Here is a 16,809-nt window from a genome sequence, read left to right as displayed (position 1 = left end):
TTGGGCGGGATGTACTAAAGTTTAAAATGTGGTAAAACCCCCGAAAATCCAGTTTTGAGGGTTTTTACCTTATTTCCATATGTGCTAAGCTACAGAATGTGAAGTATTCCGAAGCTAGGGCTCAATGAGTAATGCCATCTTTGGGTGACATTACCCAAGAGAAACTTATGGGCTTTTTTTCGTGATATTCCCTGAGATGGATCCAATCGGATCCCCACCAGCACCCCCCTCGGCTGTCTTAATCATGGATGTCCTGATAGCTCTTATCGGGAGAGCTGTCCTTTGTGATACTAATTGTATATGTAAGTACATGTGCGATTATTATGTCCGCGGTAAGTGGTGGGATGTACCGCATCACGGTCGCAATGCTTAGTGCATACCACCCTTTATGTGATCAGGACCAATGACAAGTGTATTTATAAATTGATGTAAATCAGCTAATTTGTGGTTCTCCAGCCATTGCTGACCTGTACTTGATGTGGGGTTAGACATCCCAGTTTGCCTCACCAGCCAGAGGTGCTGAGACTTGTGGTTCCATAACAGTTGGGACTTACAGGTTGCCATCATCTGCTCTGGAGAAATTGTGACATGCCACATGGAATCCAAAGTCTTTATTCTTCTTTATTCTTGTTTAATGGACTTTCTCGCTTGTCTAAAAAAACACATTTAGCTTTGTGACAGTCCAATCATACTGATAAATGAAAGCTGCAGAGATAGTCTGTGAAACCCCATAGTGACATGTGTAGGTGTAGTAAGAGGATGGACCTTTTGTTTTAATCACTGCACTCAGTCATTTGATATTTACTTTACTTCTTGCAGAGACTGTTACGGTTTCATCACCTACCGCTACACCTGTGACGCATTTGCTGCTCTCGAGAATGGATACACCCTGCGCAGGTCAAATGAACCCGACTTTGAGCTTTGCTTTTGCGAACGAAAGCAGTTTTGCAAGTCCAACTATGCAGATTTAGGTACGGGTTCTAATATGCGTGACTTCTGTTGCCTGTTGCCTCCAAAAACTCTATGTGTTCCCCAGCATCCCACAGCAGCAGTGTCAGGTGGGAATGCCCTCTGGTCACCTACCAGCTGCTTGTTAAATTTTTACAGCAGTCCTCCTGACCACACCACATTAGGAGAGTCCCTGCATAGGTCATTAGTAGGGTGGCTACTCCCGAGCCATTTTTTCAATCGTAGGTATCGGGATTGAAAAATGGTCAATCCCTGGATACCCGGGATTGGCTTGTTTCCGCCGCGCTCACATAACTCACCATACTACAAGGGCGGGAGGGTGGGTCACTTCCTCCGTGCGCGGCGGGTGACGGGCGACTGGCTGCGCAGTGTGGCTTCTGACTTCATGTCACGCTCCGCAGGGGGAGCTGGAAGGAGGGAGCCGGGCAGCGTCTGAGCCTCTTGATGATGCTCAACGCTGCCTGACATTAAAAAAATATAGGGCTGTCTGATCCCGAAATCCCCAAGATTGGAGCTTCCAATCCTGGGATTGAATCCCGGACGATTTTTGGTCTAAATCCCGTGATCCTTCCGATCCCGGGATTGGCCGCCCTAGTCATTATGGAAAGAGTGGTACCTCCCAGCGCTATCTCACAAGAAACAGTATGGAGAATGGTTTGAAAAAATTATAAATTTTTATTTCTCTATCGTCCTAGTGGATGCTGGGGTTCCTGAAAGGACCATGTGGAATAACGGCTCCGCAGGAGACAGGGCACAAAAAGTAAAGCTTTAGGATCAGGTGGTGTGCACTGGCTCCTCCCCCTATGACCCTCCTCCAAGCCTCAGTTAGTTTTTTGTGCCCGGCCGAGAAGGGTGCAATCTAGGTGGCTCTCCTAAAGAGCTGCTTAGAAAAGTTTAGCTTAGGTTTTTTATTTTACAGTGAGTCCTGCTGGCAACAGGATCACTGCAACGAGGGACTTAGGGGAGAAGAAGTGAACTCACCTGCGTGCAGGATGGATTGGCTTCTTTGGCTACTGGACATTAGCTCCAGAGGGACGATCACAGGTACAGCCTGGATGGTCACCGGAGCCTCGCCGCCGGCCCCCTTGCAGATGCTGAAACGAGAAGAGGTCCAGAATCGGCGGCAGAAGACTCCTCAGTCTTCTTAAGGTAGCGCACAGCACTGCAGCTGTGCGCCATTTCCTCTCAGCACACTTCACACGGCAGTCACTGAGGGTGCAGGGCGCTGGGAGGGGGGCGCCCTGGGAGGCAAATGAAAACCTTTTTTGGCTAAAAATACCTCACATATAGCCTCCGGGGGCTATATGGAGATATTTAACCCCTGCCAGAATCCATTAAAGAGCGGGAGACGAGCCCGCCGAAAAAGGGGCGGGGCCTATCTCCTCAGCACACAGCGCCATTTTCCCTCACAGAAAGGCTGGAGGGAAGGCTCCCAGGCTCTCCCCTGCACTGCACTACAGAAACAGGGTTAAAACAGAGAGGGGGGGCACTAATTTGGCGTTAGAAATATATAAAAGATGCTATAAGGGAAAACACTTATATAAGGTTGTCCCTATATAATTATAGCGTTTTTGGTGTGTGCTGGCAAACTCTCCCTCTGTCTCTCCAAAGGGCTAGTGGGTCCTGTCCTCTATCAGAGCATTCCCTGTGTGTGTGCTGTGTGTCGGTACGTGTGTGTCGACATGTATGAGGACGATGTTGGTGAGGAGGCGGAGCAATTGCCTGTAATGGTGATGTCACTCTCTAGGGAGTCGACACCGGAATGGATGGCTTATTTAGGGAATTACGTGATAATGTCAACACGCTGCAAGGTCGGTTGACGACATGAGACGGCCGACACGTCTCAGAAACACCGTCAGGGGTTTTAAAACGCCCGTTTACTTTAGTCGGTCGACACAGACACGGACACTGAATCCAGTGTCGACGGTGAATAAACAAACGTATTCCTTATTAGGGCCACACGTTAAGGGCAATGAAGGAGGTGTTACATATTTCTGATACTACAAGTACCACAAAAGAGGGTATTATGTGGGAATTGAAAAAACTACCGTAGTTTTTCCTGAATCAGATAAATTAAATGAAGTGTGTGATGATGCGTGGGTTCCCCCCGATAGAAAATTATGGGCGGTATACCCTTTCCCGCCAGAAGTTAGGGCGCGTTGGGAAACACCCCTTAGGGTGGATAAGGCGCTCACACGCTTATCAAAACAAGTGGCGGTACCGTCTATAGATAGGGCCGTCCTCAAGGAGCCAGCTGACTGGAGGCTGGAAAATATCATAAAAAGTATATACACACATACTGGTGTTATACTGCGACCAGTGATCGCCTCAGCCTGGATGTGCAGAGCTGGGGTGGCTTGGTCGGATTCCCTGACTAAAAATATTGATACCCTTGACAGGGACAGTATTTTATTGACTATAGAGCATTTAAAGGATGCATTTTCTATATATGCGAGATGCACAGAGGGATATTTGCACTCTGGCATCAAGAGTAAGTGCGATGTCCATATCTGCCAGAAGATGTTTATGGACACGACAGTGGTCAGGTGATGCAGATTCCAAACGGCACAAAGGTGTATTGCCGTATAAAGGAAGAGGAGTTATTTGGGGTCGGTCCATCGGACCTGGTGGCCACGGCAACTGCTGGAAAATCCACCGTTTTTACCCTAAGTCACATCTCTGCAGAAAAAGACACCGTCTTTTCAGCCTCAGTCCTTTCGTCCCTATAAGAGTCATATCTGCCCAGGGATAGAGGAAAGGGAAGAAGACTGCAGCAGGCAGCCCATTCCCAGGAACAGAAGCGTTCCACCGCTTCTGCCAAGCTCTCAGCATGACGCTGGGACCGTACAGGACCCCTGGATTCTACATGTAGTATCCCAGGGGTACAGATTGGAATGTCGAGACGTTTCCCCTTCGCAGGCTCCTGAAGTCTGGTTTACCAAGGTCTCCCTCCGACAAGGAGGCAGTATGGGAAACAATTCACAAGCTGTATTCCCAGCAGGTGATAATCAAATTACCCCTCCTACAACAAGAAAAGGGGTATTATTCCACATTATATTGTGGTACTGAAGCCAGAAGGCTAGGTGAGACCTATTCTAAATCTAAAAAAATTTGAACACTTACAAAGGTTCAAATCAAGATGGAGTCACTCAGAGCAGTGATAACGAACCAGGAAGAAGGGGACTATATAGTGTCCCGAGACATCAGGGATGCTTACCTCCATGTCCAAAATTTGCCCTTCTCACTAAGGGTACCTCAGGTTCGTGGTACAGAACTGTCACTATCAGTTTCAGACGCTGCCGTTTGGATTGTCCACGGCACCCCGGGTCTTTACCAAGGTAATGGCCGAAATGATGATTCTTCTTCGAAGAAAAGGCGTCTTAATTATCCCTTACTTGGACGATCTCCTGATAAGGGCAAAGTCCAGGGAACAGTTGGAGGTCGGAGTAGCACTATCTCGGATACTGCTACAACAGCACGGGTGGATTCTAAATATTCCAAAATCGCAGCTGATCCCGACGACAAGTCTGCTGTGCCTAGGGATGATTCTGGACACAGTCCAGAAAAAGGTGTTTCTCCCGGAAGAGAAAGCCAGGGAGTTATCCGAGCTAGTCAGGAACCTCCTAAAATCAGTGCATCATTGCACAAGGGTCCTGGTAAAGATGGTGACTTCCTACGAAGCAATTCCATTCGGCAGATTTCACGCAAGAATTTTTCAGTGGGATCTGCTGGACAAATGGTCCGGATCGCATCTTCAGATGCATCAGCGGATAACCCTATATCCAAGGACAAGGGTGTCTCTCCTGTGGTGGTTACAGAGTGCTCATCTTCTAGAGGGCCGCAGATTCGGCATTCAGGATTGGATGCTGGTGACCACGGAGGCCAGCCCGAGAGGCTGGGGAGCAGTCACACAAGGAAAAAATTTCCAGGGAGTGTGATCAAGTCTGGAGACTTTTCTCCACATAAATATACTGGAGCTAAGGGTAAATTTATAATACTCTAAGCTTAGCAAGACCTCTGCTTCAAGGTCAGCCGGTATTGATCCAGTGGGAAAAACATCACGGCAGTCGCCCACGTAAATAGACAGGGCGGCACAAGAAGCAGGAGGGCAATGGCAAAAACTGCAAGGACTTTTCGCTGGGCGGAAAATCATGTGATAGCACTGTCAGCAGTGTTTCATTCCGGGAATGGAAACTGGGAAGCAGACTTCCTCAGCAGGCACGACCTCCACCCGGCAGAATGGAAACTTCATCGGGAAGTTTTCCACATGATTGTAAACCGTTGGGAAATACCAAAGGTGGACATGATGGCGTCCCGTCTGAACAAAAAACGGGACAGGTATTGCGCCAGGTTAAGAGACCCTCAGGCAATAGCTGTGGACGTTCTGGTAACACCATGGATGTACCAGTCGGTGTATGTGTTCCATCCTCTGCTTCTCATACCTAAGGTACTGAGACTTATAAGACGTAGAGGAGTAAGAACTATACTCATGGCTCCGGATTGGCCAAGAAGGACTTGGTACCCGGAACTTCAAGAGATGCTCACAGAGGACTTATGGCCTCTGCCGCTAAGAAGGGACTTGTTTCAGCAAGTACCATGTCTGTTCCAAGACTTACCGCAGCTGCGTTTGACGGCATGGCGGTGGAACGCCGGATCCTAAGGGAAAAAGGCATTCCGGAAGAGGTCATTCCTACCCTGGTCAAAGCCAGAAAGGAGGTGACCGCACAACATTATCACCACATGTGGCAAAAATATGTTGCGTGGTGTGAGGCCAGAAAGGCCCCACGAAGAAATTTCAACTCGGTCGATTCCTGCATTTCCTGCAAACAGGAGTGTCTATGGGCCTCAAATTGGGGTCCATTAAGGTTCAAATTTCGGCCCTGTCGATTTTCTTCCAGAAAGAAGTGGCTTCAGTTCCTGAAGTCCAGAAGTTTGTCAAGGGAGTATTGCATATACAACCCCCTTTTGTGCCTCCAGTGGCACTGTGGGATCTCAACGTAGTGCTGGGATTCCTCAAATCACATTGGTTTAAAACCAGTCAAATCTGTGGATTTGAAGCATCTCACATGAAAAGTGACCATGCTCTTGGCCCTGGCCTGGACCAGGCGAGTGTCAAATTGGTGGTTTTTTTCTCAAAAAAGCCCATATCTGGTTGTCCATTTGGACAGGGCAGAGCTGCGGACTCGTCCCCAGTTCTCTCCCTAAGGTGGTGTCAGTGTTTCACCTGAACCAGCTTATTTTGGTGCCTTGCGCCTACTAGGGACTTGGAGGACTCCAGGTTGCTAGATGTTGTCAGGGCCCTGTAAATATAGGTTCCAGGACGGCTGGAGTCAGGAAAACTGACTTGCTGTTATCCTGTATGCACCCAACAAACTGGGTGCTCTTGCTTCTAAGCAGACTATTGCTAGTTGGATGTGTAATACAATTCAGCTTGCACATTCTGTGGCAGGCCTGCCACAGCCAAAATATGTAAATGCCCATTCCACAAGGAAGGTGGGCTTATCTTGGGCGGCTGCCCGAGGGGTCTCGGCTTTACAACTTTGCCGAGCGGCTATTTAGTCAGGGGCAAACACGTTGGTAAAATCCTACAAATTTGATACCCTGGCTAAGGAGGACCTGGAGTTCTCTCATTCGGTGCTGCAGAGTCATCCGCACTCTCCCGCCCGTTTGGGAGCTTTGGTATTATCCCCATGGTCCTTTCAGGAACCCCAGCATCCACTAGGACGATAGAGAAAATAAGAATTTACTTACCGATAATTCTATTTCTCGGAGTCCGTAGTGGATGCTGGGCGCCCATCCCAAGTGCGGATTATCTGCAATACTTGTACATAGTTACAAAAATCGGGTTATTATTGTTGTGAGCCATCTTTTCAGAGGCTCCGCTGTTATCATACTGTTAACTGGGTTCAGATCACAGGTTGTACAGTGTGATTGGTGTGGCTGGTATGAGTCTTACCCGGGATTCAAAATCCTTCCTTATTGTGTACGCTCGTCCGGGCACAGTATCCTAACTGAGGCTTGGAGGAGGGTCATAGGGGGAGGAGCCAGTGCACACCACCTGATCCTAAAGCTTTACTTTTTGTGCCCTGTCTCCTGCGGAGCCGCTATTCCCCATGGTCCTTTCAGGAACCCCAGCATCCACTACGGACTCCGAGAAATAGAATTATCGGTAAGTAAATTCTTATTTTTTATTTTCCTTAAGAGCATAAACACAATATATATCTGATAAGGTGCCAAATAGTGAATATTGGATAGAAATAAAAGCAGAAACTGGTATATACAAGTAAAAACGTACTTAAAAATCGATATGTATCAACACCTGATGTGTGCGTAAAGGTGTATGATAATATGCCTAATACCGGTATACATACAAGGAGGACACTGGACAAACATATAAAAATAAAAATGAAAAAATGAAAAATGGAAAATGATTCAGAATAAAATAAAGTCTTTTTCCTTAGTAGAAACGCACATGCGATTTATTCTACTAGGCTGGTGTGTAGGTGCTAAATAATAAAGGATCCTGTGTGATACTTATATTAAGGAAATAGTCTTTTGTGTGTCCCAATATTGATACAGAGTAACAGTCTTTCCAGCAAGATCTTAGTAAGCAGTGGCAAGGCAGTAGTAGTTGATAAGGATGAATCCGAATGTCACTCACCGCTATTATTGAGTTTTGCTGGTGTTCTATGAGCCGTGAAGGGTCTTGTGGGTATACCAAAGAGACGGATGTCTGCCGGCAGACACTAGGAATAAGCAGCGGTGGTCAGCATGTAGCGTGTTCCCAAATCCGTTGCTCGGCGATCGACGCGTTTCGCCTGTAGCACAGGCTTCGTCAGGATCCAAGTGACATTCGGATTCATCCTTATCAACTACTACTGCCTTGCCACTGCTTACTAAGATCTTGCTGGAAAGACTGTTACTCTGTATCAATATTGGGACATACAAAAGACTATTTCCTGGATACACGTATCACACAGGATCCTTTATTATTTAGCACCTACGCACCAGCCTAGTAGAATAAATCGCATGTGCGTTTCTACTAAGGAAAAAGACTTTATTTTATTCTGAATCATTTTCCATTTTTTCATTTTTATTTTTATATGTTTGTCCAGTGTCCTCCTTGTATGTATACCGGTATTAGGCATGGGTGTGGTTCATCAAATCGACAGTATCTAGGTCGACAATGTTTAGGTCGACCACTATAGGTCGACAGTCACTAGGTCGACATGGATGGAAGGTCGACAGTGTTTCTAGGTCGACATGTGCTAGGTCGACCTAAACATTGTCGACCTAGATACTGTCGATCTTCAGACCGGATCCCATTAGGCATATGATCATACACCTTTACGCACACATCAGGTGTTGATACATATCGATTTTTAAGTAAGTTTTTACTTGTATATACCAGTTTCTGCTGTTATTTCTATCCAATATTCACTATTTGGCACCTTATCAGATATATATTGTGTTTATGCTCTTAAGGAAAATAAAAATAAAAATGTATAATTTTTTCAAACCATTCTCCATACTGTTTCTTGTGAGATAGCGCTGGGAGGTACCACTCTTTCCATATATATTGTAGGGCTAGTGGAAGCCCTTCTCTCCATAGCTGCTCATCACACAGAAGGTATAGCGCAGCCCTCACCCATACTCCTTCGCCCTAGTCATTAGCCAGCAACTTATTCACAGTCGTTTACTGTTATTTGCAGATGTTTCTCTTCAGAAACAACTTGCATTTATCATTTTTCCTTTTTCTTGTATATTTAATGGATAAAGGGGTCTATTTACTAAGCCTTGGATGGAGATAAAGTGCACGGAGATAAAGTACCAGCCAATCATTGTCTAACTGCCATGTCACAGGTTGGGTTTGAAAAATGACAGTTAGGAGCTGATTGGCTGGTACTTTATCTCCATCCACTTTATCTCAATCCAAGGCTTAGTAAATAGACCCCATAGTTTTTGATAGATGAGAAATTGCTCTTTAAAAGCTGACTCAATTGATAAGTTTAAGAAAGATTTAGACCAATTTTTAGCAGAAAAAGAAATCCAAGATTTCAACCTTTAATATTTAGAGTACATATAGGTTGAACTTAATGGACAAATTTTCTTTTTTCAATCTCAACAACTATGATACTATGGGGTCTATTTACTAAGCCTTGGATGGAGATAACGTGGATGGAGATAACAGGCTGTGTTTGAAAAATGACATTTAGGAGCTGGTTGGTTGGGACTTTATCTCCGTGCACTTTAGCTCCATCCAAGGCTTAGTAAATAGACCCCTATGTTGCTATGTAAAATGGTTTACCAGGCTTAACATTTTTACTGAGGTGCCCCTCCAGCTAGTCAGAGCCCCCGTAGCTGCAAAGAGCTTTTGTTCCTCTTAAAACTCCACCTGAAATATGAAAAGGAGCAGAGAATTGAGCTGAAGAACCAATCACAAGTTGCAATCAATATATTGCAGCTTGTGATTGGTTCGTGTGCTGACAGTTTACCCGACGGCCGTAGGTAGTTGGCTAGCTTAATTGATGTGCAGATTTTGTAATAGGGGCAACTTAGCAGAATATTTTGTCTGCATGGTTATGTAGCTTTAAAATAATGAAATCTCATTTTAGTACAGTATGAGTGCAAAACCGTCAACCATATTTACTCGTGCTCCTTAAAGACATTTCATATGTTGGGAAGGTTCTTTTCAGTGAGAGTTCAGCTATGCATGCAATACAAGATCTATTTTCTCTTCACTTGGTGGATTGCAGTAGATAGATGCAGCCCAGAGCTTCGTGTCTACCTTAGTTAATACCTCCTAACATAGAGGGGCTTAGACAGAGCTTGAAAGTAAACACAGCTGTTTGAATAACAGGGCTCTGGCTAATACACTTTAATCAACTCAAACAAAATAACAATGTCCGGGGTGGGATGTGGGAAATGGCAGTGCAAGTATATTGTTATTTATTTAACTATGTTAGAGTTCTCCGTATAATGCCAGTAATCATTTATATGGTTACATACATATTTATTTTTCATTTCACTTTAAATATTTTTATATTGTTTTCTCTAAATTTATCTTTAATAGTGGCAGAAGGAATTGCTCAGTGGGTAAATACACTGACTGACTTAGCCTTTTAGTGGGTCTGGTTAGATAAAGAAGGTTTTTATTTTTGATCATTTATTGTTGACCTCCTAATCAAGGTCTGGTCTTAATTATTACTTGTATTATTATAATTATTTCCTTATTTTTAGATCTTTTTAACTACTGTGAGTTTATTTGATTAAAAATCACATGCATTTATTTATTATTTATTTATTAACAGTTTCTTATATAGCGCAGCATATTCCGTTGCGCTTTACAATTAGAACAACAGTAATAGAACAAAACTGGGTAAAAACAGACAGACATAGAGGTAGGACGGCCCTGCTCGCAAGCTTACAATCTATAGGGAAATAGGCATTGATACACAAGGATAGATGCTATCTATTGCATAATGGTTCCCCAGATTGCTAGGTTCTTAATGGGTTGTATTATATGATCACCCCGCAATGTTGGCCAAGTGTCAGGAGGGTGTGAGAGTAAAGAAAGACAAGATATGTGATGTTATGTGTACTGTACAGAGAGGATGTAATTAGATAGGGAAGCACTGAAGGTAATGTGGGTGGGTTTGGAATTTGATAGGCTTGTCTGAAAAGGTGAGTTTTCAGGGAACGTTTAAAGTTTTGGAGTCTTAATGTGCGTGGGAGGGCATTCCACAGAGTGGGTGAAGCCCGGATAAAGTCCTGTAATTTTGAGTGTGAACAAGTAATGCGTGTGGATGAGAGACATAGATCTTGTGCAGAGCGGAGAGGTCAGGTAGGTAGATATTTTGAGATGAGTGAAGAGATAGATGTATGTTGGTGCAGTTTAGTTACAGTTTGGTTAATAGCATTGTATGTCAGTAAAAGTATTATATATTTAATACGGTAGAGTACTGGTAACCATTGGAGGGACTGACAGAGTGGATCTGCAGACGATGAACGTCTAGCGAGGAAGATTAGCCTTGCAGCTGCATTAAAAATGGATTGTAGTGGTATGTTTGGGAAGACCGGTCAGGAGACTATTACAATAATCAATGCTGGAGATAATGAGAGCATGGATTAGAGTTTTTGCTGTGTCTTGTGTAAGATATGGTCGTATTTTGGATATGTTTCTTAGATGTATGTAACATGATCTTGAGACAGATTGAATGTGGGGAACAAAGGACAGTTCAAAGTCAAGAATGACACCTAGGCAGCGAGCTTGTGAGGTAGGGATGATTGCCGAGTTCTCAACAGTGATAGAGATATCAGGTTGCAAACTACTATTAGCTGGTGGAAATATAATTAATTCTGTTTTGGAAATATTAAGTTTGAGGTGGCGATATGTCATCCAAGATGAAATGGCAGAAAGGCATTCAGTGACACGGCCCAATACAGATGGTGACACATCTGGGGAGGATAGGTAGATTTGAGTATCATCCGCATACAGATGGTACTGAAATCCAAAAGAGTTGATTAGTTTGCCAAGAGATGTGGTATAGATAGAGAAAAGCAGAGGACCTAAGACTGAGCCTTGCGGTACTCCAACTGAGAGAGGTATCGAAGAGGAGGTGGAATCAGAGAAACGAACACTGAAGGAGCGATTAGATAGGTAGGATGAGAACCAAGAAAGGGTAAATTTGTTAGCCCGTTGCATGAATAGCATTCACCAGAAAGACATCCCACCAAGAAAGGGTTCCATAACTAGTGTAAACATGTGAAAGAGGGACGGAATCATTCAGTATATCATTTATAAGAACATACTCTTTACCAAGTATAATAAATACAGTAACACATCTTTGTTGAATACAATTGGATACAGTCATTAAAGAGGTGCACAGATGTTTAGGAATAAATGGATCCTACAATTGTAAAGATTAGAACTGTTCACTAACCAGTGACTTTACTAGGAAAGTGCCCCAGTGACTTTACTAGGAAAGTGCCCCAGTGATTTTACTGGGAAAGTGCCCTAGTGACTTTACTAGGAAAGTACCCCAGTGACTTTACTATGAAAGTAACCCAGTGACTTTACTAGGAATGTACCCCAGTGACTTTACTAGGAAAGTGCCACAGTGACTTTACTGGGAAAGTGCCCCGGTGACTTTATTAGAAAAGCGCCCCAGTGAATTTACTAGGAAAGTGCCCCGGTGACTTTACTAGGAAAGTGCCCCGGTGACTTTACTGGGAAAGTGCCCCGGTTATTTTACTGGGAAAGTGACCCAGTGATTTTACTGGAAAAGTGCCCCAGTGACTTTACTAGGAAAGTGCCCCAGTGACTTTTTTAGCCCCAGTGACTTTACTAGGAAAGAGCCCCAGTGACTTTACTAGGAAAGTGCCCCAGTGATTTTACTGGAAAAGTGCCCCAGTGACTCTACTAGGAAAGTACTGCAGTGACTCTACTAGGAAAGTGCCACAGTGATTTTACTGGAAAAGTGCCCCAGTGACTCTACTAGGAACGTACCCCAGTGACTTAACTGGGAAAGTGCCCCAGTGACTTTACTAGGAAAGTGCCCCAGTGACTTTAATAGGAAAGTGCCCCAGTGAGTATACTGAGAAAGTGCCCCAGTGACTATACTGAGAAAGTGCCCCAGTGACTTTACTAGGAAAGTGCCCCAGTGACTTTACTAGGAAAGTGCCCCAGTGATTTTACTGGAAAAGTTCCCCAGCGACTTTACTAGGAAAGTACTCCAGTGACTCATTTTATTAGGAACACTTCGCTGGGGTAAGAGCACTGTGTCCATTCTACTCAACAGGTTACACAATGAACAAGGATATTGTGGTGACAAATGTGTTGATTGATGACTGTGAAACCTAAATCCGTAAAATGTAGCAAATCCCAGATCACCTTAACAGGGGGCACATACAGAGCGGGTGATGACCTAGGCATTGTGAGTTAATGCGTCCTAAATTAGTCATTGGGCACCCTCGCTCTTATTTTTTACTGCAAAAAATAGGTACTGTAGGTAAAGGGGGGAATAAATGAACATTTAAAGGAAAAAATGAAATTAACAGAAACATTTCTGTGCTGCTCTCCTAGCTATGTGCCTAAGCGGGGCTTCTGTGAAACACATCCCAGCTAATGGGATTGCTTTTTTTTTTTAACTCCGTGTTTATTATTGTCCCTGTTTTTTTCAATTGTATTTATATATATATTTTTTTTTTTTGCTCCTAGATTCAAATTCAGATGACTTCGATCCTGCTTCCACCAAAAGCAAATATGACTCCATGGATTTTGACAGTTTGCTTAAAGAGGCACAAAGAAGCCTGCGCAGGTAACATGCGTCACCGCCACGCCCAATGGAACGATGGAGAATACCTCACGGACATCTCGTCCCCCAATAAGAGACTTTTTCGAAAGTCAAACCTAGGAATTTCTCCTACTTTTCACTCTCCGTTCTTCAATGGTTTACATGAACACAGCTGCTGGAGACTAAAGAGGCGATGTGATTGTTAGACAGATGAGCATAGCCTTGGGTGTCAGATGATTCCACACTTTCACACTCGCAATTGTATCACTGGAACAAAAGGCGGCACTCGCTCTGCACCCATTGCAGGTGGAAGCGCCAGCCAACTGTGAAAGCTCCTCACTTTCAAAACTGATTACCCTGGGAACGTCAAGATATCACTATTTACCATGAAACTATAGGAGGATTTATAAGCTGCTGATGCTCAACTACAATGCAATCTTCACTTTTGTCTGATTTCAATCATCGCCCTGATGAAAAAAAACACAAAAACAAAAAACATTGCAATATAGATGACGCCTTAGTAACTTTTTTTTATTGGGAACCTGGTGAAGAAATCAAGGAAATGGCATTTTTTTTTCTAGTAACCCTTTGTCTCTCTATGCTACAGTAGTCTCTCACTCTGGCACCCACGCAGTTGTCTACAATGTTGTCCGTCAACATTAAAGCCTTGTAAATGGTCAATTTCACAGCCTGTTCAGATTTTATATATAAATATATATATATATATATATATATATATATATGATTTTCTGATGAGTGGTTGTGGTGTTACATAGGGGCAGATGTATTAAGCCTGGAGAAGTGATAAAGCAGTGATAAGTGGAAGGTGATAACACACCATCCAATCAGCTCCAATATGTAAATGTACATATTGGAGCTGATTGGCTGGTGCTTTATCACCTTGCGCTTATCACTGCTTTATCACTTCTCCAGGCTTAATAAATCTGCCCCATAATAACCAAGAGCTGAGTATAACTATCTGAATCTGTATCCAGATAGTATATACCACTGCATTGTAACATGTACTAGTCAAGTATTTACAGACGGAACCTTCTCTTCTGCTGGAGCAGTGTGCAAGCCCACACGTTTGCTCATGTCTCCGCCAGAGAGTGAGTTCATGGAGTATTTTTATTTTGTGTACATAGAGTATGACAACGTCCTTTATTTGTTACTGCTATGCACTGTAAATGCAGCCTTCTTTTCAATACGGAAAACCTTTTTCTTAAAATCAAGAATATTCAAAATGTAACTATATAAGGTGAAAGACCTGTTGTATACTAATCTATTTAGGAGCTGACTTTATGCTTATATATATTTGATTGTAAAAACAAAAAAAAATTGACAGTGTGCGTGTGTTTTTATTTTTTAGTTGTTTTTTTTTGTTTTGTTTTTTTGGTTGGGTGCACAATTATTGCTTTAAGCACACTCATCCCTGTATTTTGGTGAGCTTCCATATAAGTGTTTTGAGAAGGATTATATTGGCCTGGAAAGGTCACAGCCGCATGGAGAACGCGTTTCACCCTCCTGTGTAAGTGTCTTCATCTGATGTAATACATACTGAATCAGTTCAAGATTTACCATATCTTGTCAGAGTCCGCAGTGGTTGTTGTTTTTGTTTTTCGTTTTACTGTATTTCTTTTTATATATTCGTTTTGCTGTATGTCGGGAATGAATGTATGATTTGATTATTTTCACAATAACCCATTGTACTTTTGTCCTGAAAATGCTGCTGGGTAACCCAGCGCTGTACACTGTGTGTAGTAGGTCCTTTTGTTTTGTCTAAACACTGTTTATTAAGCCAGTAATTTATTTTATTTTTGTTGTCGGCACTGTTGGAATTTTTGGTACAAGCCAAACCTTATATTGTTGTGCATCCTTTGGAGATAATGATATTTCATTCCTATGTTTACTGAAGACATATTTATCAGTTCATGATATCACAGTTGTTACAGTAATATGCTGATTACACAAGATACGGCCAGTTGGAAGGATGCTAACACCTTCTTAATACTGTCATATGCTGCAGTTGAAATTCATTTCCTGTTGCAAGATAGTGTTGACTATGCATTAGTGTGGCTTCAGTTACACTGCTGTGCTACTAATTCTTCATGACATTGTCTTGGTGCAGACTTTACAAGGAAGCTAAGCTAAGGTTGGTTTCCATATTGACACTGGATCATTTTCATTTGTAAACATGCAGCCTTTCTGTATTGTGGGTGACCAGCCTTTGGGTTAAGCCCCTATGCCGCAAATCAAATGTATTGAAACACAAGTGGAATTAATTACCAGAAACATTTTCCCATATCCGCCAACCCATAGCTGACTGAACTCTACGTCATGTGTGGTGCGTCTTTAGCAATGCAAATATTTTTTCACAAATGTTAATCGATCACCGTTTTTGCAACAATTTGTAAACTATTTTGGAAACTATTGCTACTACTATAAATGGTTTAAAGAATACATTTTTAGGAATAATTGGTGAATGTACACAAAACAAACTGATTTTGCTAGTATCCTTCTGTTCTGTACTGTTACTAGATTCAGTGTAAGAAGGTATCAGGAAAAGCCATTTGCATCTGGATTTTGATACTCTAGTTGCTGCTGTCACCCTCGGTCGGTGGGTCAGCGTGAGCTGGAGTGCCAAACACTGTGTAACCCATGTTGACTTTTGCTGTCTGTTCTACAGTTACATTTTATTCATCCATATTTTAACATCATTGGGGGTTCATTTGTAACATACCGCTAAGGCCATTGCGTCACTACCACTTCTTCAGCTGTTAATTATTTAAAAGTCCAATCTTTATCACATAGAGTAGCTCCACTGAAACCTCTTTTAGCTGCTACACACAAGTATATGCCGCACAGTCGCGGGACGTGTGACAGCGTGCACAGCTTCCCATGGGAAGAGATGTGAGCTGATTGACTTATCTCTATGTGTAATGATAAGAGAAGACATTACTGTGGTCTGTTGGTCTGTGCAGAACTCAGATTTTATTACATACGGTAGTTTTCTCCAAGTTGCCTACTGTCATAAAGCTTTTCCAGGGTGCGGAAGCCACATTATTTTCCCTTTCCACCTCTGACGTGGTATTAGCTACTTTCAGCAGTGACTGCATTCCCTAGTCACAAAGGACCAGCAGCGCCGAGTACCTTGTGCAGGGGGAACGCTAAGCACATATAAACATGCCTGTGTAGATGTATGTAATATGTGTGCTGGTATGCATCCGGATCGACAGTGGTGCTTTATACCACAGCTGCCGGCAGAACCCAGGACTCTGCATTAGGATTACCTTTCCTCAGCCCGCCCCCAGGCTCTCATTGGCTAGTTCACAGGAGTAACTACCTATGCTTCTCTTATACTTTATTACACCTCACGATTTTCCACTAGTGTGATGCCTTGGGGGGGTTCATGGCTGGGCTGATTTGGGGGTGCCCTGCGTCCCAGTGTGAACCCCAAAAGTGTTAGGGACTTGCTCGATAGAGGTGACCTCGACGCGGTGAGCAAGCCCGTATCATTGGCCAATTATATGCTAACAACCTCTTA

The 16,809-nt window shown here is 43.3% G+C and overlaps 1 protein-coding gene across 3 annotated transcripts in view; it reads left to right on the top strand.

Moving 5' to 3' along the window:
* Positions 1-14,081, top strand: part of PPARGC1A (PPARG coactivator 1 alpha) — a 110,405-nt gene extending 96,324 nt beyond the window's left edge. For 2 of the 3 annotated variants that reach the window (XM_063921749.1, XM_063921740.1), the window contains 2 exons: positions 820-971; positions 13,190-14,081. In XM_063921749.1, the coding sequence (XP_063777819.1) occupies positions 820-971; positions 13,190-13,293 (256 nt within the window). In that variant the 3' untranslated portion in view covers positions 13,294-14,081. The remainder of the gene's footprint in view (positions 1-819; positions 972-13,189) is intronic. The other variant, XM_063921757.1, reaches the window with a different exon arrangement.
* Positions 14,082-16,809: the final 2,728 nt, after the last annotated feature.

Source organism: Pseudophryne corroboree, chromosome 1 (assembly GCF_028390025.1).
Source record: "Pseudophryne corroboree isolate aPseCor3 chromosome 1, aPseCor3.hap2, whole genome shotgun sequence".
In the NCBI taxonomy this organism is placed as follows: domain Eukaryota; kingdom Metazoa; phylum Chordata; class Amphibia; order Anura; family Myobatrachidae; genus Pseudophryne; species Pseudophryne corroboree.
The sequence above is the reverse complement of the archived record's forward strand: the minus strand, read 5'-3'. Positions and strand labels throughout refer to the sequence as shown.